Source organism: Centropristis striata, chromosome 6 (assembly GCF_030273125.1).
Source record: "Centropristis striata isolate RG_2023a ecotype Rhode Island chromosome 6, C.striata_1.0, whole genome shotgun sequence".
NCBI classification, from domain to species: domain Eukaryota; kingdom Metazoa; phylum Chordata; class Actinopteri; order Perciformes; family Serranidae; genus Centropristis; species Centropristis striata.
The window spans coordinates 18,983,734-19,011,479 of record NC_081522.1 but is presented as its reverse complement, the minus strand read 5'-3'; the positions used below and the strand labels follow the sequence as shown (position 1 = coordinate 19,011,479).

Sequence of the window (27,746 nt, the reverse complement as noted above, 5' to 3'; positions counted from 1 at the left end):
ACAGTAACACCCACCACTCTGTCATGGAGGCCACTGAAGTTATGGCGGTCATAAAACATGCCGGTGTATACACAGTGAGGCAGTTCAGGGGAGTATGCAGAACATGGAAAAGTTGAACTTCAGACATTAATGTGAGAGGTCTTTTGAAAATGTGAAGAACTTTCTGTGAAAAGATAGTCCAAGGCCTTTAGAGTTAATGTGGAAAAAGAGATTCAAAAAAGGTATTGTAAAAATGTTACAGCTCCAGATGCTTCACCCATGTTTATGTGCGCTCAATGTCATTTTCAGAAATGATTAACAAGCTGCAAAGCCATATCATAATTACCACAATACCTGAAGTGACACATCAAAGCAGCGCATACATACTTTATATGCACAGACCTGATGGTGTGGGTATGTTTGTGAGTGAACGGGGATGTGTTGAAGCTTGTGTACGGGTTGGTTGTCTGATGTGCATGCTCTTTGTAGCAGTGGTGCTCTGCTAGAGGCAGCCGTTTTCATTGTGTCAGAATGTGAAGTCAGCACATATTATACAAGTCAGATGGTACAGAGAAGGTACGAGAGAGAGGGGGGAGATGGAGTTACACTTTTGTATGAGTCTAGATTCCCTTTGGCAGCCTAACTCTGCTGGAGTGAGCATGTATTTAATTTTATCAATATGTTTTTCATTTATGAAGCACTACTGTGGACTGAAGTGACTTTCTCCTTCTCTGCTAGGCTTTGTTTTTAGGAAGTCAACATATCATGAGCCCTTGTACGTCCAACTTTCCTCTCACGGTCTTTATAAAGCAGTTGATTTACAGCCTTTCATACAGACTGGATTATGCTTCTATCCAGCACATGCAATTTAATACTGTCTCAGAGATTACCTTTCCTTTTTTATCGTACAAATACTGACACCGTGTTGCAAATTAGGCTGTGATGGTCACTGCTGTGTGCATGACAAGGCAGTTTGTTATTTGCAGCAAGGCAATCTGTTCAACACAGCCACTCTCAGTCTAGGACATAAACCCTGCAGTATCAAATGAGCAAATACTGCTCACAAGTTCAGACACACAACTTCAGACACTCACTCATAACACAAACCACTTACTGCATCATATTGTCTATCCAGAACACATGTTGTAATAAGGCTTTCTATTTAGTACGCAAGCAGTGCTGATATCACAGTTGCAGCATATTTAGTATTTCAAAAGTTCCACCCCCACCCTTACTTTTGGGAGATCTGGATAAGTTATAATTGTCACTCTCAGATATCACTCCTGCTGAGATCTGCGTGTACTTGCAATTGAGAGATGAGATCAAAAACTACCAAATATAGAAGATTTTTTTGTTTTTGCACTTTCTTCATTAGTTTTTCGAGGAATGTAAACAATGCATACATATATCAATAAATTAACGTACACAACAAAAAAAACTACATTAAAAATTGTAATAAATATAAATGTTAATTAATAAGACATACATGAAAAAATGATTTTATAATAAACATATGGAGAAGAACTTATCTCACAAGTCATCACTAATGTCCAACTTCATGCCACCATACAGTCAACATAAATCAAACATCATCAGTGTTTTTAACCTGAATTTAAAGGGATTGTGGGCTAACCTTTGAACACTAATGTCTGTAAACTTTTTCCCAGCTTTGGGCACAGTACATGTTTACTGCAGACATGTTTAGCAATTTCTCACACAATTATTAGTGCAGAAAGATGTATAAAGGCAAGACAACTATATCCTGTGAAAATGTTTTTAAATATTCTGTTCTTTTACCTATAATAACTTTTTTAAAAGTTCAATCTACTGTTGCAACATGGGGTGCTGAGAAGAGGATATCCTTGAGAAAGATGATGGAATTTTTTTTTTACACACCAGCATTTTTCTTTTCTATTCAACGTTCCTCTCAGATTCCAGTGAGAGGACATTGCTTGCCGGAAGCACATGGGAATGTCATTCTAGGGATGGCAGCCCATCTTCTCCCTTTTGGGGGAGTAGGGAGAGTTTGAGATGAGGAGGCTTTTTTCCTTCTCCCCCTCAGGCTTCGTAAATAAATCACAAACCTGCTCCGAACATCTTCCCTCTTTTCCATTTCTCTTTTCTATCCCCAGCCATCACCCACTCATTTCCTCTGGCTTGGCAAAGAGCTCTCTCCTGCTACCGAAGCCAAAATAAAGGTTAACCTTTGGGCAGCTAACAGTGTTCACCCAGATCGACTAGTTGTACAGGAGCTAACAGCACACACTGCTTCTTACACAACCACATGTTGCTCCATACAAAGCTAATGAGGGTGTGGGAGCTAACAGCCAGCAGAGAAGGAGAAAACATGTTCACTTGACACAATGCCTATCCTTTTAAACTGGAAAACAACAACCAGAAGGGGGTTACAGCAGTAAAAAAGAGCAGGATGATGTCTTCGGGTTATGTAAGAATGATGTTATCTCCTCACCAGCAATTAGTCTGACAACCAGCTGTCATGTAGGATAAAAAAAATCAAACCTGGTGTTTAACAGCTACATATCATAATCTGTCTGTTTTATTTTACTTTATGAAGGGAGCGAAGGGATTCTCCTAAGACAGATTCCCATATGTTCTCCTCAACACTATGCATCCAGCTTGTCTGCCTGATTGAGTCTCCAGAGGGTCCATTCAAAGAGGAAATACCACACATGTCTTAGATTGACTGTAGTTACAGCACAAACCGTGATAGTAGATGAAGTACGCTGCAAAAAAATGTAATTGGAGATTTCATCCTGCGTCAGCCATGAAATCATGTTAATTTTGTGTAGTAGAAACAGTCATTTCACTTCATTAGCTCAAAATTTTAACTATCAACTAGACTTCTTTAATACTGTATAATATAGTTCACTCAGTGTTCTGCAGTGTTTTAACTCCACCATCTAGTATCGGCTCAGTTCACTTGGAACCTCAAACCAAGGTTGTTCCAAAACCAAGTACCAGGTACAATTTTTGTAGCACATTTTTCTAATGGAAAAGAGCAAAAAAAAATAATTGCAAATTGAATCGAGTAGAGCTATGGCAGTGGAAATGCAGCTTTAGTCTTCTCAAAAATCAAGATGGAAAAACATTGCAAATCCTCCGTGTGTGTGTGTGTGTGTGTGTGTGTGTGTGTGTGTGTGTGTGTGTGTGCGCGTGTGCGTGTGCATGTTCGTGTGTAATATAGGTCGGATCAGGTTTTGTTAGGGTCCTGAGCTTTTGGTGATCTTTGACCCTTTTAGCACTCTGTTGATTGACGACACCCTAAATCTGAACCCATACCAAACCTTTATTTTACTGAGTGTTCTCATACACTGTAGTCATATCAGCTTTAACTATCATGTATCTACTGTAACAACCCTTATTTTAGTAGTTTCTTCAGACTTCTGCAAAATATCTGCAAATATGATGAGTATGTGTGAGGCATGTACAATGTGTGTTGTATACATAGCATAATGATTTAACCCATTATCAGGCGAAGAACTATATTTGGTAACTTCAGTGGATATCAAAATAGGGTTGAGAAAAAGTTGCAAATTTACTAGATTAAAGTGGCAAATCTACAAGAAAAAAGTAGCTGATTTAAGACATTTAAAGTGGTAAATCTGTGCGAAAAAAAAGATTCACCACTTTAAATCTCGTAAATCTCGTAAATCTGCGAGAAAAGTTGCTTTTTTCCCCACTTCTTTCTCATAAATCTGTGACTTTTTTCCACGCAGATTTGTTACTTTAAATCTCTTAAATCTGCAACTTCTTGTAGATCTGCCACTTTAATCTAGGAAATTTGCAACTTTTTTATCAAAATATTTTTTATTTTTTATTTTGGATATCCGCTGAAGTTACCAAATACGGTTCTTCGCCTGATAAAGGGTTATGGTAAATCAATATCTGCACTAACACTGAATTCCTAGCTTGATCGTAGTCCGTCTTAATATTCCTCTCTGAGGCCTCGGCCTGCTTCTGATGCAGCGTACATTTGTTTTGGTTGTATTAGCCTGATGTCACTGTGGGCTCTGTTTGTTTTCCTGGATGTGTTGAGAGCAAGGCTCACGTTCCCTTGTGTGTTTACTTGCCCTCAGCGGTGTGGGTTACATGTTACCAGGATTACAAATACACTATGTAAATATCACCAGCGATTGTTTGGGGACTTCTGCAGAAGCAGTGTGGACGAATGGTTGCTGAAGTTATTGACTTATTTGCACAGCTAACAAACTTATCATATTAATCAGAAACGCCATTCTCTCTCTCTCTTCTTGTCTCTCTAGGTGTTTTGTCTCTCCCGGCCCATTTCAGTCCCTACACAGAGAACCAGCAGACGTCTGTGGACAGCAGGGAGGATGCCTATGCCCAGCTGGAGCTGAGGACACTGGAACAGTCCCTGCTGGCTACCTGTGTGGGCAGCATTTCTGAACTTAGTGAGTACACACAGTCCAGAATAGTGTGTGTGGTCCTGGATCTACTTCATCTATTCAGTTCCTCTGAGCTCTTTTCTATTACAAAGTATATATTGTATATATCTTTTATATATAACGTCCATAAAGGAACAACAGTGGAGCTATAAAACTTCTTGTTATTACAGACATTGCCCGAAATGATAAACTAATTTTCATATGTTTTTAAAGACTTACAACCATATTCTGAACACTTTCTAAACACACCTTGTTATCCACATTATGTTAAATGGCTCTGGAAGACAAGAAACCTTTCTTCTGCCAAAAATACTGTTATTTTATAAAGCCAAGCGCCAAGCAGCGATGATAGAATCACTTTTTTAAAATCACTTTCTGTGTTGGGATAAGCCCCAGCCTGTGCCTTATTGTGAAAGTAATCTAATGCGTGTTCTTCTTAAAATACGCAATGGAATAGTTTATCTACACATGGAGCTCTGGAGACTAAAGTGATAATGCCTATGATTGTGTTGTGTCTGTCCCTGGTCTATTTTGCTAAGCAGTGTGCATCAGGAAAACACAAACTATCTGGCACGCTGAATCTTTTTTAACACAGTCAATTCAGTTAACATTGGAAAATACTTTGCTGTATGTCAACTCCTTGTAGCCTGGATCAGAGGAAAAGAAGGCTGGCTCCCATTCTCATTTCCTCTGTAGTTACATGGTTACTAAGAAAGACAAATGTTTCTCTCAGGAAGTTTGGTTTAAATTCTGGGCAGTAGATATGAAGAGTTGATTTGTCCCCAAAATCTCGGTCTTGATTTATTTTCTACAACCAAGTTTTTCTTGGTGTATTCCAGTAATTATAATTATCAAACTGCTGTTAGGTTGTTAATTTAGTCCATTTAAATTTGGCTTTTGCCTGTTTTGCAAAGGAACTCCACATTTATTTTATTTGGAACAAGGACACAGTGTGTTCATTGGGTATTTCACAGAAGCTTCAGTCACGCTTCTGTTCCAAATTCCAATTTCCAGTCCTATATATGAACAGGGTCAGGTTGTGATGGTTGTTATATTAAAATGTCTCTGAGGCTTCACATAAGGATCTAGTCGGGGGAAGTGTAAATCTGGTGAGAGGTGTCGGATCTACCTGTGACTTTTTCCTCCAAGTGTTAATGTTTGAATGATTGAATGTATTTCTTTAAATATTTCCAGTTCTAGATGACCATGTTTCATGCACACCGTTGGTAAACAGAGCGCCATGCACACACACACACACACACACACACACACACACACACACACACACACACACACACACACACACACACACACACTGTACTGTACATATGGTTTGTTTAAACTGGAGGCTCTGCTGGAGTTGGCAGATGATGGAGAGCTGGAATCAGGTCATTAAAAAGTGAGAAAAAGACAGAGTGTAGGGATGGAGGTGGGAAAGGTAGGGGATTAAGTTTAAGATAGATATTAAAGCAGGGTTGTTGGCGGGTGTGGATGGGGGGTCAGGGGAAATGATGGAAAGCCAGAGAGGTGAAGAGTGAGGTTGTCATTGCAGGGAGAGCGAGGAGGGATGGAGGTTCGTGTTGGTGAGAGTGAGGATAAGTTTCCTTCTCCAAATGAGCTAACACTCTGCCATTTGTTTCTCCAGCACAAGGCCACGTTCATACAGCGCTGTCGTTAGTGAGGCATTAAGAAAGTGTACACACACTCTGAAACACAGACACACTCTTTCTCTCACTTGCTCAGTGGTCTCTTTGTGCCACATCTCTCTGGTGGTGTGAAGCTGGGCTGTTCTGGGCAGGGCTGGCATCCTTCACACTCATTCGCGCCTACAAACACACACACACACATGTTCACCGATACGCATACACACAACAAAAACACAGAGGGTTTGGCACTCTGATCTGAGCCCAAGAGACCAGGCAGACACAGGAGCATCTGTGCTTAGCTACCCAGTCCTGCTGGATCTCCAGACAGGACTTGGCCAGACACAGGAACACACAGCATAGATAAACATGATGGATAATGGATGGCAGGGTATTGGACATTTTAGCTAAATGTCCAAAAATTTTGAAAATGTAATGTAAGCAGTAGACTGGCTCTGAAAGTTGTGCTCAAACACACTTGAATGATTCATTTGTAGCTCCGTGGTGGTCTTCATCAACTATGGGAAACTATGAGGGTCGATTATCCAGTTAAATTATGGAAATATTAAAGATCAGGACTGGACTTACCCAAATGAAATCAGCTTTGTGCTAAAGCCTCTCAAGCCAATTAGCAATCAGGGGTCACACAGAGTCCAAATAAAACTTGTGAAAACGTGTTTGTGTTAAATTGACTGACAGTATAGTCAACAACTTCCAATTATATTCTATAAAACATTTTTATTAGTTTACTACTGTGACCTAAGAGGCACATTTAGTCAATATGTATTCACAAAGCAGCCATGTCACAGTTTATTGACTTCCAGGCTTTCACTCCAATATAAGATTTAATCTAAGAATTTCATATCCTTCTGACCCCTGGAGCTTGGTTTAGCCTCGGGGCACAATATGGGCTGGAAAGCCAGGGAGAGGCTCTACATCTTGGGCAATAATTCCTGGGAGACCTCCTGGAGGGACTGCTGGTGGTGGTTAACACAAAGGAGGCCCTTCAGCTTGAAGTGGGGTCTGTTTTGGGAGGGAGGGACACCCCAATGTGACCCCCCTCGAAGTACCCCAAACCCCTTAATAAAGACACATACACACTCAAATTGCTGGACTCTCCAACCTTGGCCCCCGGGCAGCCTCCCACTCACAGTAATCTGGTTAGAAATTAACCCAGGGCTGATTATGGTAAATGAGCGTTACACGATCCCAAGTTCAGCCTGGCCTCCCTCCCTCATGCTGCCTCACACTGCCCCTCCTCCACATCCCCTCCCAACGTACATCGTGACAACTGATATTTTCTCTCTCAACTATGCTCCTGCCAGGACACCCTCGGTCACACACTAAGATGTTAACTGCGAACTCTACTCCTTACAGCCCAGACCCTCCTTTTGTGTTTTGTGCATATATCAACGTCTATTTATGTTAATAACGTTTCCCATATTGCTCAGAACATACAGTAATTAACTGGCCTTTATCCAAGTGTGTGTGGTTGTTCTATTGGCTCACATTGTGGGTGGATGAATCATCTGATAAGCTGCATATTTTTTATGTCTTTATCTCAGTGCAGCAGCATTTTCACATGTCATTGTCATGACAAATTTAAGATAAAAAAAAAATAATTTACGAGACGTCGGCACAGATCTTAACCTTGCTCTCACTGTGTGACTGACACCCACTTCTCCAAGCTGAGTGCAGTGACTGAAATGCGTCAATACAGAATCAGTTGAATGGTTCATTAGAGCCTATGATCAACTGTCTGTAAGCCCATTAACTCCTTGAATGATTAAAGATGAATGGCTGTTTAGACTGGCCGTCTGGCTGTGCTTACTGATAATGACACTGCTAATAGCAAATGCCACTAGAGACGTGGGGCGAGAGTAATGAGTGAAGGAGGGGTGAATGTAAGTGGTTAAGGAAAAGGGGAAATCCAGTTGGATTAGTTGCCCACAGGGTTTATACTGAGCACTGAATACCCTTGTTGTAGTTTTAGTTTTTAATGTGTCACTTATTAGGAGCTCACATACTACTCTAGTGTTCTTTTACAGTGTATTAAAGAACTTAAATTAAATTAATATGTGTTTATTACAAGAAATATCTACCAAACCATCTAACTCTGACCGCTCTCTTTTTTTCCCTTTGTTCCAGGTGACTTGGTGTCCCGTGCAATGCACCACATGCAGCGCCTAAGCTCAGTGCGCCCAGGACTGAGTCCAGCCCGCCACGCCCGTCCCCAGCAGCCCGTGTCCTGGTCACCGGACGCCCTCCACACCCTTTACTACTTCCTGCGCTGCCCACAAATGGAGTCCATGGAGAATCCCAACTTAGATCCGCCACGCATGGCACTCAGCAAGGAGAGGTGGGTGTCATGCATGACCGGACGGGAGCATTTTAGATGCTCTCCAAACAGTAAAACAGGCAGTGAAATAATAGATCTAATCTTAGGCAGTGATTTGCTTTCCATTTTGGATCCACCCTCAGTAAAATTGTTTCGTAGTATCCTTGCTTCTCCTTTCATGCATTTTATGCTTTGTTATCCTGATTACGTCTGTATCTACTCAGGATTTTATTGGGATTATGAGGTTGACAGGAAAGTGATTAATGCCTACCCATTGCAAATACACAAACTCTAATACACACATTATAATCAAGGGAACAACTTCACAGACCACTTTACTTTCTTAGCCATTCTTAATTTTATTGCCCCTTTGTCATTGAAGTGTTAGTAAATTACAGGTGAGGAAGAGACTCCAGGTGTTAATGTTAGTCTGATAGAAGGGTTCATTACACCTTTAGAGCGTAAATTAGGCCGAAGACTGGTGATTTAAGAGATTCTCAAGAGGTGCTAATGGTCTGTTATTCTGTTCGGGCCCCAGATCTTCCTGGGGCTGCCTTTGTAAAACAATTATGGTAATTCCTGTCTTTTTTCAGTCCTGAGACAAGTGGTTGAAAATATTTGCACAGCCTGAATGCAAAGTAGCACACCACATTTTGAGTGTTTTGGTTTTAGCAGTCTAACTGCTGATTTTGAACATTTCCTTTGCTCTAAATACGTTACAGAAAATCACGTTTTCATGTTGTTAGCTTTCCAGACAATGCAAGAAATAACCCTGAACTGAGTCTGAGTCACGTCTCTTTTCCCATCAAAGTGAACAGATAAACACTTGAATGATGAAAAATTATGTTCCATCAGTTAAAGTAAGATTATTAATTAAAATTTTGTGTATGTGCATGTGTGGGAAAAGTACTTGCAGCCTACCCACACATCTGTGCCCTGGTTTCACAGAGAAAAACACCCAGACACGTGCATGTGTGTGTTCCAGAGTTACCATATGTTAAAAATGTCAGAGGAAAGTGCTCTTCTGTGTAAAGGTTAATTACACTTTTTAAACGGATGTATGGAGGTCTGTCTAAAGGTAGCACTTAAGCATACAAATGGGATGCAGCTCCAGCCAAAGTGTAGGTTCAGTTTGCTGTGGTAAGTTGATGGAATGTTTGTATGTGTGTTTTTTTTCCTCAATTAACATGTTAACCTCAAAAAAAATGCATGTGTTTGTGATTGTTTAGTTAGGATGAGGGCACAACATCTGTGAGATAATCCTACTTTTGTAAAGTTTTCTGGGATGAAATCAGTCAAATCTCTTACCCACCTCTCTCTCTCACACACACACACACACACACACACACACACACACACACATGCATGCACTCAGAGCCAGCTGGCTCCCATACATTTAATAATGAACAGACACAGTGTGAGTGAGCAAAGGTGGGCTCCTCATTAGCATCAAAGAGAACAGAACAGCAAATATACACCCCTCTTTTCCCCTGTCCTGGCTGTTTCTTCCAAGTCGTCAGATGTTTTTAATGTTGGGTGTATATCAGCCTGGTTTATGTGTGCAGGATGAAATGATTTAGCATCCTGTTTGACTGTATACTTTTGAACATCTGCAACTTTCTGTTTTTCTTCATAGTTATGTACCGGTTTGCCTACATATGTCAATGTGACTGTGTCTGTAAATGTCAGCATTCATGACAGTCTCAGGTGGTAGAGTAGAGCAGTCCAAACCTGGTAGTCATTACAATGTAAGCGCCTGGTAATGATATAGACTCTCTCCTTCAATGGGCCTCTCAATCTCTCGGGCCCTGCCTCTATTGAAAGCTTTATAAAATCTTTGGTGGAAACCCAAAACCACCAAATTTGTGTGGGCCACATCATCAAACATTATAGGCAGCCTTGTGAGAGCCATATTGCAGAATCAAGACTACGAGAGACGCCCTTTTTGTCATCATCCTTTAAATCTGGTGCTTAGTTGTAGGTGTTGCCGATTATGTTGCACTCGAGTATTAGACTACTTAAAGTGAGGGAGGGCAAACACCAATGTCTACTTAGTTAAGCATTTAAACTCCTCTTTAAGCCACAGCGTAGAATAACTTTTATTAGTGCTGAAAGTCATTAACCAATCTATTTAATGGTAAAATCGCTAGCCTCTCCACCCAAAACAAACACTTCCAAACACTCTGCGGAACAGACCACCCCAACCCTTCTGCCCCCTCTCAGCGGATGGAAGGGAGCACTAATGGATAGATGTGTTACTGTGATAAGAAGTAGCCAGTGGAGCTTACATCTAACCACAGATACATCAGATATGCCTACACCCCCCTTATGGAGCCTTTATGAGAGTAATCTGACCCTAGATCAGTGGTTAACCTTGACCCTCTGCAGTACATCATGGGGTCTGCTTTAAGACCTGATTGAAGTTTCTTACAACATGAACTCAATCACAGTGGCTTCAGGATATAGGGCTCGCCGGACATATGGGGCCATGTGTGATCCGCCTCATGGAGAGAAGAGTCTTTGCTTTTCATGTTGGACAGGTTAGAGTTCAAACACACCTGATCACAATTTGAGCTCTCTGTCATTTTATGGCCAGCCAGGTGGTGGTGTGCACGGGCGCCATGAATCAGAGCTAACGTTTATATGTGCATGGGAGGGAGAGTTTGTGTGTGTATGTCCGTGTGTGTGTCCACATCCCGCTATTCTCAGTGTGTAGCCTTAGCACGACGGGTCAGTAGGCTAGCCAGAAGCACTATCTAGTTTCAGTGTTAACAGGAGGCAGCTTTGATGTCACGCCGACTCTCTGACGAGGCTGAAGTTTGTGTTTCAGGCTGAGGGCCATAACCCAGACACAGGGGTCAGATAGGTGGTGTATGGGGGGAGCAGGTCACATAGAGGGAGAATGGTTTGAAGAAGGAAGGAGATATGTAGACATGCTCCATCTGTGTGCAGTCATGGGCCCCTGGCAAAGGTGTGTACACACATATGGCCTCAGATGTGTTGTTCAGATGATGCATCTTTGTATATATCTAAACACACACACACACACACACACACACACACACACACACACACACACACACACACACACACACACACACACACACTCTTAATTGGAATAAAACTGTAGCTGAGAGTATTCAGAACTAGTATTTCGGGCCATGAAAAGTAAACACCACCTCTGTTACTATTGAGGCTAGAATGTTTATGTTTTTTACTCTCTGAAACACAGGCTGTGGAAAGCGTGATTGATGAATGAAGGACGGGAAAAATCTCTCTGATGGATCAATAAGCGTTGTGTTAAAAGCTTGATACGGTTGATTGGAGCCGCTTTAGTTCTGGATTATTGCCAGAGCCGCATGCATGCCTGGAGGCAAGCATGCAGTTAAGTGTCAGGGTGGATGCCTTGTGGCTTTGAGGGAGGTGGATGCAGACACATGCACAAATGCACACACAAACGAAACTCACACACGGTCCAATTTGTGGTGAGTGAATCCCATTAAGAGGAGTATGACATTGATTCCCAAGCCTGCTACCCCTCCCTACCTCAGAAACAGGACTTTGTTATCACTCTACACCCTCTATCTCCAAACTGCCACCCAACCCCCTTCTTCATTATGACATACCCCACCTGCCTCCCAGCCGTTTCCCAAACACTCAAACCCTCCTTATATGCACCTATCAGACCCATTTAACATTCCCCTCCTCCTCCTCCTTCTCCTCCTCCACCTCCACCCATCAGTCCCTTGTCTGCTTGTTAACCGTCACGCCTGGGTGACAGCAGGGTCCCTCCTCCCGACTGATCACTGACAGATAAAGTACTGAAGCATCATCTGACAGAATAGCTAGAAGATAAAGCAGAGAAAAACGAGACAACAAGGTATCTGCAGGCTGAGGAAATTAACCCAGACTCTGGGTTTGAAAATTGTTCGAAATATTCGAGATAATATAAATACACAAATCAAGCAATATATATTATAAATATATTGTTGGTTTTAGACATTTTAATGCAGAAAAGTTATGTATTATGTTACTTTGAGTAATGTATTAAAGAGTCTGCGATCACTTTTTGAAACCTGCACATAAATTGAAGAAGGTCCACTTTAGCAAAGTGACTTTACAATATACATTATTAACAAAGCAGTGATGAATGACAGAGTGCTGCTGCACAGAAGGGGCTATTCTATAGGAAACCACAGGTAGCTACTTAAAGTAAACACAGTGAGGAGAATAAATGGCACTGCAGGGATCCCAGTGCTCATTAACACTAACTACAATCCCTGAAGCATGCCCACTACAGAGCTATATGTTTGTATAAAGCTCATGCCTTTGCCTCTATCTGTATTCATGATATGCATTAGATTGTTTGCATCTCCTCGGAACAAAGGTGAAGCCAGTGCTAAGAATAACATCACAGCAGAAGAAAGGTTGCTTAGTTACTTGTGATAACACAAAGACAGTGTTCAAATGATCATTAACACACTGACTGATTAAGGCTCCATAGGATTAAAAGCAAGGCAACAGTAATGTGTCATTGTTCACAGGCACATATGGTGAGAGAAAGGCACATACGAAATGGGATTAATACCAGATAACCGGCTAGACGTGGCGTTGCAGATAGCAGTATCACAAGTAGTTTCTAAATGATTTTAGGAGTCAAGAAAGAAAGACAAATGTTATAAATACCACAGCAGACCTAATGTTCCACTTTCTTTTATTCCTCCACTGATGTTTATTCCACTGCTTCTCCGTGATTAATGTCATTTTCTTTTGTTCCCTCAGGCTCAGGTCAATCTTGTCAATCATTTCTATTTTAATCCTCTCCTCGCCTTTTTTAGTTTCACTTCTCTCTTTCCTAGAAAGCATTCATAACAATGCCAGAGATCTGCACCTTTATTCATCTCCCTTAGCTTGCTTATTCTGCTACAGCTGGTTTAAAAATAGACTGATTATTCAGAAGCCACTGCAGTATTTTGTTTATCAAACCGCAGCACAAATGAAGTCACAGTTCTGTTATCATCTCATCAGACAGGCAAGGAAAGGCTGTTGTTTTACTGCACCACCATCGCAGCAACCATATAAACACTGATTAGTCATACATACATCTGTTATTTGAGTGTGACTGCTTGCACGTATGATGACTTTAAAGGATCATTTCAACTATACATGGTGTGTAAAAGCTGGCAAATGTGTGATTAGTAGAGGTGAGGTGATCTGTGCAGTGTCTATGTGGGCGTGTTTAAGTGTGACTCAGTGTGCAGTGGTCAGAGAGAGGGGAAGTTCTGCCAGACATACATAAGTCATCTGGTTAGAGACAGTTTATGAGTTCCCCCTCTACATGACTGAATCATGAGTGAAGAAATCTTGCACTCAGACGTCACTGTGTAATCCTACATTTATTGCCGAATACTGTTTTTTTGTACCAAGAAAATAGATGGACAGAAGTGGAATAATTTTTTGTTTGCTTGCAGGCCATTCCTGTTGCTCCCACCTCTGATGGAGTGGATGAGAGTGGCCATTGTTCACGCAGAGCATCGCAAGAGTCTATTGGTGGACAGTGATGATGTCAGACAGACCGCCAGGCTACTTCTTCCAGGACTGGACTGTGAACCAAGACAGCTAAAGTAATTAAAACACACAAATCTAATCACAAGGGTTGTACGGCTAGATTTCTAGACTGGATCCACTAAAACTACACACCTTCTGTATGAGCTCTAACAGAAAGCAGCAGCAATTCATTAAAAAAGAAACTAAACCTTATCAACGTCTTCAGACAATATCTAATTTGCTTGAGTGAGCCACTGTTGTGTCTACTAGGTGTGTTTATGAGCTCATTCTAATTAGTTAAAAAGAAAAAAAACTGCACTAGTGGCCTGTAATGTAATAGGTTCTAGCTAACAAATAATTACACACTGTATACAGTAGATTAATGACTGTTCGCTGACTGTATTGTGGCTCATTAACCTTTCCATGAAGTGTACAATTAAGGAAAACTATCAGATGCAAATGTTCAGGGTGAAAGAAACTCTTTTAGCTCTAAATGTCTCATGTTTTATCTGAATGAGTTATCTATGAGTATTATCTTATTCCTTGTCCCTCTGTCTCCATCAGACCTGAATGTTGCTTCAGCTCCTTCAAGCGACTGGACTCCAGAGCTGCTACAGACAAGTTCCACCTAGATTTGGGTTTCCGGATGCTCAACTGTGGACGCACAGATCTCATTGGCCAAGCCATCGATCTGCTGGGGCCAGATGGGGTCAACAGCATGGACGACCAGGTATTCAACATCTGTCTTGTGTATATAATAAATGTGTTTTTATATCTGATGTGTGCTAAGAGAAATATTGCAGCTTTATGCATTGATAGTCATAACCATAGATCATTTTGAAGCAGCCCCTTCTGTATATATCTCTCCTCTTTAATGTCTTCATTGTGTTCCTTTCTGTTCTCCACTCAGGGCATGACCCCTCTGATGTATGCCTGCGCTGCTGGAGACGAGGCTTTAGTCCAGATGTTGATTGATGCCGGGGCCAACCTTGACGTGGCGGTAAATATGCTTTAACAATTTCAACATATGGACACATTTATTTAAATGTTACACAGGGGATACATCAGCTGTAGTCAATGTAATATTCATGTTTTCTTAAGAGAATGATCTGGATGTTGGTGTGTAACACTTGTCCTGTGCCATCAGGTTCCACCGTGCTCCCCAAAGCACCCCTCTGTGCATCCTGATAGTCGACATTGGGCAGCCCTCACCTTCGCTGTGCTGCACGGACACATCTCCGTTGTCCAGGTTTGGAAACACATACACACACACACACACACACACACACACACACACACACGTAGCCGCCATCAGATTTAGTCAGTGTTTGAGCCCTTAGTTCGCCATGCTGCGTGACTCAAGGGAAAATGTCTTGCTATAAAGGCACAGTAAATGTCTACACGGAGCTGGCTGTGTATGTGATGTCATACTTTCAAAAGTTTGAGTGACAAATGTGAGGTCAGAGGTCAAGCCATAAATGAGTTACAGGATGTTAAACATTGCACAGAATAACAGATGTGGTTTGTGTCTCCAGCTTCTGTTGGATGCAGGGGCCAATGTGGAGGGGGCAGCAGTCCGAAACGGACAGGAGAGTACAGCAGACACCCCGCTGCAGCTGGCTTCAGCAGCAGGTGTGCAGACACACACACACACACACACAAAGCACATATAAACACACAGTACAACACAAGGCTGATGCCAGAGTATTGTCCGACTTACAGGAGGTCTGTGCTCTGATCTGATTGATGGCAGCTAAATTACTACTTACTACTAAATTATACAGGCAGGAAGTCAATAGAAGGGAGGCACGAAGAGATGAAGGAATGAGCCGCTGTTGTAATTTTCTGCAAATCAACTAATAATAACTCTCACAAGTATCAGTCACCAAAACTGTAGTGTTCTAGTTTGCTAAAAGACCACCAGCAGTAGCACAGGATTGAGTTGTGAATGATACATTGGCTGGAGGAACGAGGAAATGAGAGGGTAAATGAAGGCAAAGTGAGAGCAGCGGAGTGCTGCCTGTGGTTGTTTAGAAGCCTCTGGGCAGCATTCCTCTGCGGATCATCTAAAAGCCACACATACTGTAGCAGTAGTAAAAGAGACACATGCTGTACATAGCAGCAATGACAGCATGTAAATAGCGCCTAGTATGACTGTGTTTGCTTGTTTGAAAAAACAAAATAAAGTAAGATAAAACTTCCTTTATCCCTGTAGTCATATTTAATTGTTGTAGCATTACATGCAATGAAGCCAGAAAGAAAACATTGACAGTATAAGTGCACTAATGAATTATAAAATAAGCAATAAAAAAAAAAAACAATCAAAATGAAACCATAAAAATGTTAACAGCTGTGAAGTGATATGTTAACTATTTGAAAAAATGAGTAGATTATACTGGTGGGAATAAAACATGAGCTGAATAGATTTCATAAAGTATGGCTTTGCAAACAGTGAAGGTTTATTTATGGTTAGATTTGGATGTTGTAGGATCTTTATGTAATTGACTGTTTATGTGCTTCACAGGCAACTATGAGATGGTGAGTTTGCTGCTGGCACGAGGCGCAGATCCCTTATCAAAGACCCACGATGGAAACGCCCTTACGTCATCCCTCTATGAAGACATGAACTGCTTCAGTCATGCTGCCGCACATGGACACAGGTACGTCTATCGGTCCAAACAGAAAACAACATGTTATCAACAGATGCTCCTGGAAAGCTCTGATAAACTTCCTGCTTTTGACCTCTTAACTGCAGAGCAGAAAGTAACATGGAAATTATGCAGCACTCTGTCATTCTTGACCCAAGTCTGCTTTTGAGCTTTAAGAAGAGATTCATCCTTTTTTTCATACAGTGAAAGGAGAAAAAGACCTTGAAAGTATCAGAGTATAAAAAAGCAAATTCAGTGCCTCCTTCTATTCAGAGTCCATCTGTCTCTAAACACCAACTGGCAATGTAAACCTCTCCACCTGTTCACTGTGTGTATGTGTGAACACAATGTAGACTCAACACTTCACATTCCACAGTGAGGGTGACAGATTATGTAATCAGAGAGGAGGGTACAGGGTCACAGAAATGGATGTATGTGTTGCAGTTTGGACATATATTAATGTTTTCATTCTTTCTTCCGTTCCTTCCTCCCTCGTCCTCTCTCTTCCCCACTTCTTCCTCCCATTTATCTTGTCAGAAACGTGCTGAGGAAGCTACTGACTCAGCCCCAGCAAGTCAAAGAGGATGTCCTGTCTCTGGAGGAGATCTTAGCTGAGGGGGTGGAGGGTGAGGAGGCTGGGATTTGCCCTTTCCTCCCCCTGTCCCCACTCCCCACCCCTTCCTCGGGCCCTGGGGCCCTGCCTGAGGTGGGCATAGCAAGACTCTGCAAGGCCAAGATGAAGGCTCTGCAGGAGGCCAGCTACTACAGTGCTGAGCATGGCTACCTGGACGTCACCATGGAGCTAAGAGCTATGGGTACATATCACATCCAGAAGAGGATTTGCTCACTTTTCAAATTGTGACTTATCTTGAACACAAATTCAAACAACATTATTTTTCTTTTGACCTAGGTGTACCATGGAAACTACATGTGTGGCTGGAATCTCTGCGTTGTGCCCAGCAGCAGTCCAGGGCCGGGGTCACCCTCTCACTCCTTAGAGAGTTCACCACGATTAGAGAAGAAGACTACTGCGAGGAGTTGGTCATCATAGGCCTGCCCCTGATGTTCAATATCTTACGTACCACAAAGGTACTAAAAGAGTGTCTGCTTGTCTTCCCCTCCATGTCAGCAGCAAGAGTTTACATGTGTGAAATAATGCCCTCCTCCCTGTTCTCTCACTCTCCTACAGAATGATGCCATTATACAGCAGTTGGCAGCTATTTTTAGTCACTGTTTTGGCCCAGCACCGCTTCCAGCCATCCCTGGAATGAAGGCAACTCTTTCAGCACAGTTGGGTAAGGAAACTATGATTCTTACATCTATATGAAAACACATAGCTCAGTGTTTGGAATGGATGACTACATACAGCATTATGTTGACATGTTTAAATAATAATTAAAAAAAAGTAAAAAAATACCCACTCAATCACAATTTGCCAAAATATAGTCAGGTTACCATCACATAATAACAAGCAGCAGTTTGTCACAGTTGAGAAGCTAGAAGGAGGCAATATTTGTAATTTTTGCTTAAAAATGATTAATCGATGATCATAATTGTTGTAGATTAATTTTATGTAGATCAACTATGTGTCTCAGCTTGAGATGATTATACTAAATAATACTGAGAGGAGGTTGCATCATCCAAACCTAGCCCTAGAAAACCATTTGATAGGCTCTGTGCATACTCAACACTTCACTGCATCTTGGCTTGCTTGTCACTTAAAAGCTGTCCCATCAATGGGGTTGTAAGTTGCTGCTATGTTTTCCTACAGACCCTCATTTCCTGAATAACCAGGAGATGTCAGATGTGACATTTGTGGTGGAGGGTAAACCGTTCTACGGCCACAGAGTGCTGCTGATCACAGCTTCTGACAGGTGAGTGCAGACAGGACACACGGGACAGGAAGATGCATACTTCATTTACTACATTTTTAAAACAATCCTGAAGGGCTTTGACGAAGAAATTTGTTTTCTCTCAGATTCAAGTCTCTGCTGGCATCCTCTGGACTCGATGGAAGCCCCAACAAGGAGATTGAGATCAGTGACATCAAGTACAGCATTTTCCAGGTAACAAATATACTCTTAAAAAACAATAACAATTCAACATTGATAGAATAAACTGAAGACATATTTACTGCGAATGGAAAAGCATGTGCATTATTTACATGCAGTTCAACCATGGTAATGATGTTTTCCTAACTGAGACCTTTGACCTCTCTGCAGATGATGATGTCATACCTGTACTGTGGAGGAACAGAGTCACTGAAAACTGTTGTGCCTGACTTGCTGGAGGTGAGAGTCACTAAACAGATACACAACATCTATGTAGGCAGTTGTATGAAACATTTTACTTCTTAGTTACAGCTGTTGACAATGGAGATACTATAAAAGTATTGAGATTAATGAAAAACAAGCACAATAAAGTGCATGTTTATTATAAGAATCTCAAAAATGAGAGGATGAGAGATGGGAGTTTTGAACATACTCTTCATAGTGACACCTCTTGGATCTTTCTTGGCAAGCAATTTAAATGCAGGGTATATGTGTATATGCATTGCTTTAAATGTTTTTAAAGAAGTGTTCAGGTCGTGATAACACAAATCCCCAATTTACCCATTGCATTTATTTAGCTGATGCTTTTATCCAAAGTGGCTTCTAATAAGTGCATTGTACTCTCTGGGGACAAGCCCAAAAAGAGTAAGAATAATGAAAACCCTTTTCAGAACTAAAAACAGGTGAACACACCACAATACCAATCCATAACAATGATTTATTGCAATGTAAAAACTGATTGCATGCACAGCAACACTATTCACTGTAGTCATCATTTATAGATATCTGGTGTAGATAATTTGGCTACACTCGAGAGCTCTCAGTGTTAATGTATCTCTTCTAACAAAAAAGCTTTTAAGTCAGCGAACAACTAATAAATATAGCCCAAACTAATTAAATTGTCTTTTACTGCTGTGTCCAAGCTTTGGTTTTCTGTGTTACTGGATGAAATATAATACATTTTCTTGTGATTTCCCCTGCAGTTGCTGTCAGCTGCTTGTCTTTTCCAGCTGGGGGTGCTACAAAGACACTGTGAACTCCTCTGCTCTCAGCTCATCAACCTGGATAATGCCGTCAGTGTCTACAAGACAGCCAAGGTAACGCACAAACTGAGAGCCCTGGATCATTATTGTATTGTTGTGTGAACTGTTAGAACAGTAAGCTGTACTATGGTGCAGAGCTGTGCTCTATGTGCAGCTGTAACTATGGAGACTGACTCACCGAAGGAATGTTGAATGAATGCAAACTATTTATTTTCAGTATAAGTGAGGGGATTCTAATGGGGAATCCAGTTTATTGAACAAAAGACATTACGTAATAAATGTCCTACATTCTAATATAAAAAGCAGTTTTCTTGACAATGCTTTTAATGAGACAAAAACATTCCTCTCTTTTCCCAGGCCCATGGTTCAGTGGAGCTGAGCTCATTCTGTGAAGGTTACTTCTTGCAGCAGATGCCTGCTCTACTGGAGAGGGAAGGCTTCAGGACCCTGCTGTTGGGACCCCCCGCGGCCCGACAAGGGAACAACTCCACTTCCACGCTGGTTCACAGCCGGGGCGAGTCGCCTCTGGAAGAGCTGGAGGCCACCCTGGCTCAGCGACTACGCTCCCTCTGCGTCACCTCTCGAGTCTGAGGACAACAGGACAGCTGCTGGGGAGAGAAGACAGAAATAAGAATGTGGCAGTCAAAGCAGAAGTTTAATCTTATCACTGATACAGGATCAGATCTTAAGACGCTGTTTAAAAAGTTTGAGTACAGATGTTTTTTTAGTACTATCTGATCCCATCTCTGGTAACAAGCAACTTCCACTGTGCCTTGACACTTGGACACAGTGAGTTCTCTGACAGCAGTTAGACTTCACTCTGTGGACAGCTTTCTGGATTTTGTGCCAAGCACTCCATCGTGACATTTATTGCAGTGTACAGAATGCTTAAGAAGAAGAAAACTAGACAGTGTGATGCTTTTTCTCCATGGCTCGGGAAGCTTTAATGGAGAAGCAACAGATGGATGCAACAGGTGGGAACTCTGAATTGTGGAACACTTCTGCCATCTACTGGACAAAACTGTCAAAAGAAATAATTGCTTTGGAGGGTTGGGATCAATGGCACCCTTCTGTTTGTGACTGAAGCTATGTAAAGTGACAATAGACTGAATGAAGTGAGGCAGCCATGCTGGACTTTTGGCTTTGTCCCGTTCAAACTAATAATGCAGAGTGGGAGGACAGAGGCGGACTCGTGCCTCCAGCGTTGATGTAAGCTTTGGATTAACAAATGTACTTTTTATGTAACTGTATGTTTTTATTTTCTATTTTTTAAAAAGTATTACCAGAGAAACAAAACACTTACTGAAGTGTGGGATGGACATTTTCTATTTAATGAGAAAAAAAAGATGTGAGAGTATTTAACGGGGTGTTCCCTTTTTATTTAGTTTTTAATCCGAGCAAATGATTAATATTATTGATGAAAAGTTGCTTTGTGTAGCTGTTGTTTTTTCCAGGTACACTAACAGTTTATTAAGCTTATATATGCTGAGGTTTCATGCTTCTATACAGGTACAGCTGCAGACTCCAACATGGGATTTGGAATACATAAAGTCTGTTTTAATGCTGAATATTGTAATAAACCTGGTAAACAAACTGTGTTATTTTCAGTGGTACACACTTTTGCAAAAATTTCACTGCCATCTGTTGTGTGGGTTTGTGTTGACTTTCCTGAAATCCAGGTCAACTCAGACCTGCAAATGCACAACTCTACAACATGAAAATCATCACATGTGCAATTAAAAAAAGATGGAATTAAATCATTTTTACAGTGAATGCTGGCAGAGTAAGAACAATTTTACCAGCAAGACAGATGATGACATTCATTCATTAATCTTTACTTTGTAAGATGTAAAGGTAAAATATGAAGAGATTCTTAATTTCAAACATTATCAAAAGAATGACATAACATGAAAACTGTTAAAGACAGCACTGTATTTAGTGCAGATAAATGTACTAATGAGCATGATTACCTGCTAGCCCGTCCTGTTCGGTAACCTTGAGAGGCAATTATGAGTCACTGTAGCATAGCGTCTGTCCTTAGTCAAACATGAGAGGACGAAGAAAATAGTATAGTATGTCAAAGGGTTATATATAGTACCTTGTGCTGTCCAAAAATGTCAGAAAACATCATAGTACAGCATGTTATCAAAATTTCACTTTAAAGAAACATCGTAGTATGGTATGTCAAAATTTCATTAAAAAGTCATGGTATAGTATGTTAACAAATAATAAAAAAACATAGTATAGTATCATGTCATGATTCATAAAAAAGGTCATACTATATTATGTCATCAACATTTTATGAAAAAGTCATAGTATATTATGTCATCAATATTTCATAAAAGTCATAGTATAGTATGTCGTTAACACTTATAAAAAAAAGGTCAGAGTTTAGTATGTCGTTAAATTTCACAAAAAATCATAGTATAGTATCTCATCAAAATTTCAGAAAGAAAAGGCATAGTATAGTATGTCATCAAAATAAAATAAAAACATAGTATAGTATGTTGTCAAAAAAACATAGTATAGTATGTCAATATTTTAAAAAGTCATAGTATAGTATGTTATCAAATTAAGACAAAAATATTGTAGGGGTATCTGGTTACAGATACAAATTGCCTCCAACATGGGTCACCAAAATGTTGGGAATTAAGGATGGCTCTTTTATGAATAAATGATGACCTTGCACAGGGCGTCAAATATGTTAATAAAGGGGTGTTATCATAAATGCTGTCCCTCCCATAAGGATACCAAATATGTAGGGATGAACCTGAGCAACACTTGTGTGAATCTCACGGATCAAAAGTCATAAATAATTATTAATTATAAGAAATTATATGACTTGATTTTCTCTAAGTCGTAGCTCGTTGGGGCACCATCTGTAAAACAGAAAAATATAGCCAATTCACCTAAATCAGTCTCATAAAGTTACTAAACTATCAATTTGGAACACTGATTATTAATTCTGAACATAATTATAAGCAAATTACCTTATTAATATTTAGTAATGGTTGAAGGAATAGTGAATTCTTGTCACAGCAGTGGCCAGCATATCGTTCATAATGTACAACATTAAATAGACAGCATTTGTAATCAAAAGGTATTTATTCCAAAAACAAGTAAAGCAAATAAAGTACACATCTATATAATATAGAGAACTTTATTACAAAAGAGAGGAAACGTGTGTCGTATAATTCCAGAAGTGAAGGGGTGACTAGGCCTTGCCTTTTGGCTTATTAAACTGTCTTTGGTTACAGTTCATTTAAAGTATATTACGTGTAAATCAGTGTGTGAGCAGCCCAAAGGTTAGTAAGATAGTTGCATATTAGACTGTCTGTATGAAACAAGATTAACATACAACTTTGATTGTAACACGAATATCACATAAATATACTTAAAACACACATATAAACCGAATCATTAATTACAGGTCAAATCCTTTATACTAAAGTCCTTGCTGATTGCTTATCTAAGCCCATTTACATTACTCACAAATCCAGTTGAAAAGGGGGGAAATCCTTTTTCAGTGGCGGGCGGGGCTGAGTTTCAATAATTTGCCGTCTTGCAAATTAAGTTGCTGGTTGTCCTTGTTGTTGCGATAAAGCTTTCTCTGGCAGTTGCAATGAACTTTGTGTTCATTAATGCAACTTTGGTGTGCAGAGAAGGTCAGAGATGCAGTTGTTTCAGAATTTCTTATTGAAAAGAGATTCTGAATGAAGTCTCAGAAGGAAGATGGCCTCACCTCAGCAGGGCTCTGCAGGAGATGAGGGGGAAGGGCTGGTGAATCCAGGGTCCACTCCTGGATGGAGCTGCTTCAGCAAGCAGGGTAGAAGAGGGAAATCAGGGGGACACTGACCTGTTTTATCAGGGGACCCCATGTGAAGCCACAGGTCCCTTGACCAATGAGTTGGTCTGTGGGTCGTAAACGCCGAGCATTCTGGGAGGGAAGTTCTTCAGAGGACCAAAAATGGCGGTGACCTGGCATTTTGTGAGTTGACTCAGAAAGCTGTTGCATTTAGTCCACAAATGAACCCAAGATTCACCTGTGGTACGATCCCAACATCATCATGATCCATAAAAAAAGTTATAGTAGAGTACGTCATCAAAACTTCATAAAAACATCATAGTACAGTATGATGTCAAAATGTTATAGTCATAGTTATCAAATTTAAAAAAAACATCATGATTCATAAAAAAGTTATAGTATAGCACGTCGTCAAAATTTCATTAACAAAAGTCATAGTCTAGTATGTCGTCAACATTTCATAAAAATTGTCAAAGTATAGTATGTCATCAAAATTTCACTAAGTCATAGTATAGTATGTCGTCAAAATTTCATTAAAAAAAGTCATATAGTATGTCATCAAAAAAACGTTGTATAGTATGTTATAAAATTTCATTTAAAAAAAGTCCTAATATAGCATGTCATCAAAATTTAAAAAAAACATAGTATAGTATGTCGTCAAAATTTCCGATACATCGCTGTCCCGTGTGTGCCTGTCCTGGTCCTTTAGTGCACGGTGCAGAGCGACAGCGATTAGCTAGCCAGTGGGACATGCACACAAAAAGTGGGAGGGAGGTGGAGGAAGAAACAGGGAGGGCCATAACTTTCAAAGAGATGGACTCACATGCACTAACATGCACACGCAGCTACCTAAATAAAAACAGAAGTTCGGATTTCAACACACAGAAAAACAGACATTCTCTGCTCAGAACGCCACTATATCTTTAGATATAGTTATTTGCTGCTATATCATTATTTTAATGTTGTATATAGCACCTTTAATGTATTTGTGTTCATATGGTTTTAAACTTACTTAAGCTCTGCACTTACCCATTCACATACAGGCACAAAGAAGAAGAAAAAAAACACACCATAACTTAATGAGTTTATTTGTTTCAGCACTGAAGATGCTCACAGTTATTTTATATGGGGATTACATCAGTCAGTTTTGTTCCTGCTCTGTCAGAAGACCACTCTGGGCCTCAGAATCATCAGATGTCCTTGGTGCTGCTAGCTTCCCATTGTAGAAAACAGAAAGGAGGGTGAACGATAGGGTATTGCTTTGTGTTTGTGTACTGATATCCCCTCACTGTGCCTCTTCTACCAACAGGTAGAGAGAGCCCAGACCTCCAAGCCTTCCAGCGAGAGGTACAGAGTAAAGGAAGCATCGTTCAAAAACTTTGTGCACAAGATAAGAGGAGGAGGAGGAAGGGAAAGATTAGCGGGAGCGAGGGAACAATAAAAAAAATAAGAAGAAGAAGGCCAGAAATAAAAGCAGAGAGGGTGAAAGGTAAGGGACAGAGGGAGAATTTAAAACATTTCAAAGGTAGTTTTGTGGAGAGAGAATCGATGAAGGCTGAGAGAAGGAGTGAGTTTGGCATGGAACATGAACATTAAAGCCATGCAAAGAAAAGCTCATGTTTGACATGCACACAGCAATACAAGCTAAAAGCATAGAGCAGGAATCCCCAGCATGGTTGAGAAGACAATCAACCCCCATGGTTTGTTTGTATATTTACAAAGAGAAGAAGAAGTTTTGGATCTGTGGCGTCCTTCTCCTCAGGCCTGGCCTACACGCACAATAATATGAAACTGACAAATATCAATAGAAGAGCATATTCCCTCTCCAAAAAGAGGCTAAGTCTACATTCTTAAATTACTGGTAAATCATTTTTTTTCAAGAGTTCCCACAAGTTCTCTTTCCCTCTTTAGAGAGGTCAGGGAAAAGAGAAATTGTGACTTGTTGATCACATAATTCTGTTAAATGCAGACCAAAACAAAAAGAAAAAAAGTTCATTTTTTTCTTCAAATGTTGCCCCATTTACAAACACACAAGAGGGTAATAAATAACATTCAACTGACCTAACAGCTTTGTTCATATAAATAGCCAAGTTATAATAAATTAGGAAATCAAACAGTGAGATGAACAAACAAATAAATAAGGACAGAAATACAAAAATATCCACAATTGCATTTATCACGTCATAATTTTTTTTGTTCCTCTACTCCTACTGCTGGTAAGTGAGTCTAAGAGAGAGGTATCAATGGAAAACCGAAAACAAAGTGCTGCAGATAACACAAACAGGAATGTTTGGATCATTATTAGGTCAATCAAACAAAGACATAAATGATCATGTAACAAAAATACACAGACAAATTTTAAAAGAACAGTATGTGGCAGGAGCAGGTTTACCAACCTGACCCTATGGTATCTAAACATAGTGTCACAACTAGACATTTCATTTTTTATACATAAGAAATGATATCAGTCTGTACAACAGAATAGATCATTCATTTTAAATACCCCCAAAACCCACCCTCGTCCCTCCCCCCAACCCTATACTATCATATCATCTCCCACTCTGCCCTGTTCTGCTCACACCCCACTCCTCTCTGAAATCACAATTCCAGTCCATTTGCAGCAATAGTATTACGTCTAATAAAGTCAGTAAGTATTTTAAACCCAGTTCTTCACAAAGAAAGTACAATAAAAAGCAAACAAATACAATCCAGCAAGCATCCACGTCGGCTGTTTGGGCTTTTCCACAAAACTCCTCCCCCTTCTCTCCTCCTCTGAATCAGTCCGTTTCTGCATGTCTTCTTTTTGTTGTTCATGTTTGTGTTAAAACATCCCAGAGTTTTCTGTGCATACTGGACCTGTGCATGTATGCATGTACATGTTTTTGTGTGTGTAGTGTCTTTTGTAAAATGCTTTTCCAATTGATGATTGCTCCTTGAGGGGAAAAAAAAAAAAAGGGTGGCCGGTTGGCGAGGGGCGTGTGCGTTCTCATCGGGATTTGTGTCGATTGTGTTGTGCACGTGTGTGTGTTCCTAAGACGGGGGAACACTAAAGGTATTTTCATCTACTTCTACTGATGGCTGCCAGAGGTGGAGAAGGGGGCGCAGAGGGAGATGAAGGTAGAAGTCTGCATGAAGGGTCTGTTTCCATGGTAACCACCCCCCCTTTTTTCAGCGCACCTCTAAAAGCAGTCCTCCGTCAACAAATGTCCGTCTCTCTCGGCACGTTCGTGGGGGGGTGGAGGGGTGGTCGAGGGAAGGCGAACGGAGCAGGGAGCAGGAGGAGGGGCTTAATAGGTTTTCTGGATAATTCCTGGTATCAGAAACAAGTCAGGTCATCACACAGGTTAGCAGCAAGGAGGCAAAGAAACAGAGCAAGGGCCACAGGCAGTTACATGGTGCGGGTAGAGGGGTGGATGATAATGGTGGGTGCTGAGGGGTGATGAAAAGAGTGTCATGTGTGCAGTATGCTTTTTGTAAAATATCACTTTGATTCTCTTAATATATTCTATCTATATAAAGTATTTTATACAAAAAATGTCCATAAATGATTATGTACATCTAACTATGTACAGATATTCTCTCTCTGTGCCACTGGGTAATAGTGATAATGGGGTGGGTTTTAGCGCTGGCTCAACTACACTGCGTCTCGGTCTAAGACTCCTCCGGTGTCCCCATGGACGCCACCGACAACTTGGCTCTGTCTCGACCCGCATCGGGGAATTTGGTGTCATTATTTTCTGGCTCGTGCCTCCGGACGTGCATGGGCGAGGGGCAGCGCTTGGTGGGCGTGCCAGAGGGGTAGGGCACCTGTCCGTTCTTCTCGTCTGAAAAAAGTTGTTTTATTACGTCAAAGAAGTTACTCAATGGGCTGCCTAGGTACACAGACGGGGAGGAAAAAAAGAGGACAAAAAAGGGGAAAGAGAGAAGAAAGAGAACAAACAAACTAATGAACAATGGGGTTCACAGGACAGAGACGAGGCTACACGTAAGACAGGGCAAGCAGAGGCGAGGAGGACTGACAGCGAGGATGAGACAGCCATGTCAGGACCATAAACCATGCATATGTAACAGCACAACCCATGAAAACACACAAGTAGCCCATGAGTCTAAAACAGGAAATTAAAGCAAATACTGCAGTCTTAAGTAACAGAGAGCAAACTAAATGACGTATTTTTGTAGGCCAACATGAAAATAGCATCAACATTGAGGATTTGCCTATGGGATTTTTGCATTGGATTTTCGATCATGGCAGAAAATAAGCTCTG

At 40.8% G+C, this 27,746-nt stretch overlaps 2 protein-coding genes across 3 annotated transcripts in view; one reads left to right on the top strand and one right to left on the bottom strand.

Annotated features, from left to right (window-relative positions):
- abtb2b (ankyrin repeat and BTB (POZ) domain containing 2b) overlaps positions 1-21,269 on the top strand; it is a 45,993-nt gene extending 24,724 nt beyond the window's left edge. Inside the window, exons 2-17 of the mRNA XM_059336144.1 lie at positions 4,263-4,412; positions 8,198-8,408; positions 13,859-14,011; positions 14,499-14,664; positions 14,845-14,934; positions 15,082-15,183; positions 15,470-15,566; positions 16,459-16,594; positions 17,120-17,397; positions 17,493-17,671; positions 17,772-17,877; positions 18,354-18,456; positions 18,561-18,648; positions 18,805-18,873; positions 19,617-19,730; positions 20,034-21,269. Of these exons, the coding sequence (XP_059192127.1) occupies positions 4,263-4,412; positions 8,198-8,408; positions 13,859-14,011; positions 14,499-14,664; positions 14,845-14,934; positions 15,082-15,183; positions 15,470-15,566; positions 16,459-16,594; positions 17,120-17,397; positions 17,493-17,671; positions 17,772-17,877; positions 18,354-18,456; positions 18,561-18,648; positions 18,805-18,873; positions 19,617-19,730; positions 20,034-20,267 (2,276 nt within the window). The 3' untranslated portion in view covers positions 20,268-21,269. The remainder of the gene's footprint in view (positions 1-4,262; positions 4,413-8,197; positions 8,409-13,858; positions 14,012-14,498; positions 14,665-14,844; positions 14,935-15,081; positions 15,184-15,469; positions 15,567-16,458; positions 16,595-17,119; positions 17,398-17,492; positions 17,672-17,771; positions 17,878-18,353; positions 18,457-18,560; positions 18,649-18,804; positions 18,874-19,616; positions 19,731-20,033) is intronic.
- Positions 21,270-24,551: 3,282 nt separating this feature from the next.
- brsk2a (BR serine/threonine kinase 2a) overlaps positions 24,552-27,746 on the bottom strand; it is a 190,883-nt gene continuing 187,688 nt past the window's right edge. The window contains exon 19 of one of the 2 annotated variants that reach the window (XM_059334691.1): positions 24,552-27,353. In XM_059334691.1, the coding sequence (XP_059190674.1) occupies positions 27,133-27,353 (221 nt within the window). In that variant the 3' untranslated portion in view covers positions 24,552-27,132. The remainder of the gene's footprint in view (positions 27,354-27,746) is intronic. The other variant, XM_059334690.1, reaches the window with a different exon arrangement.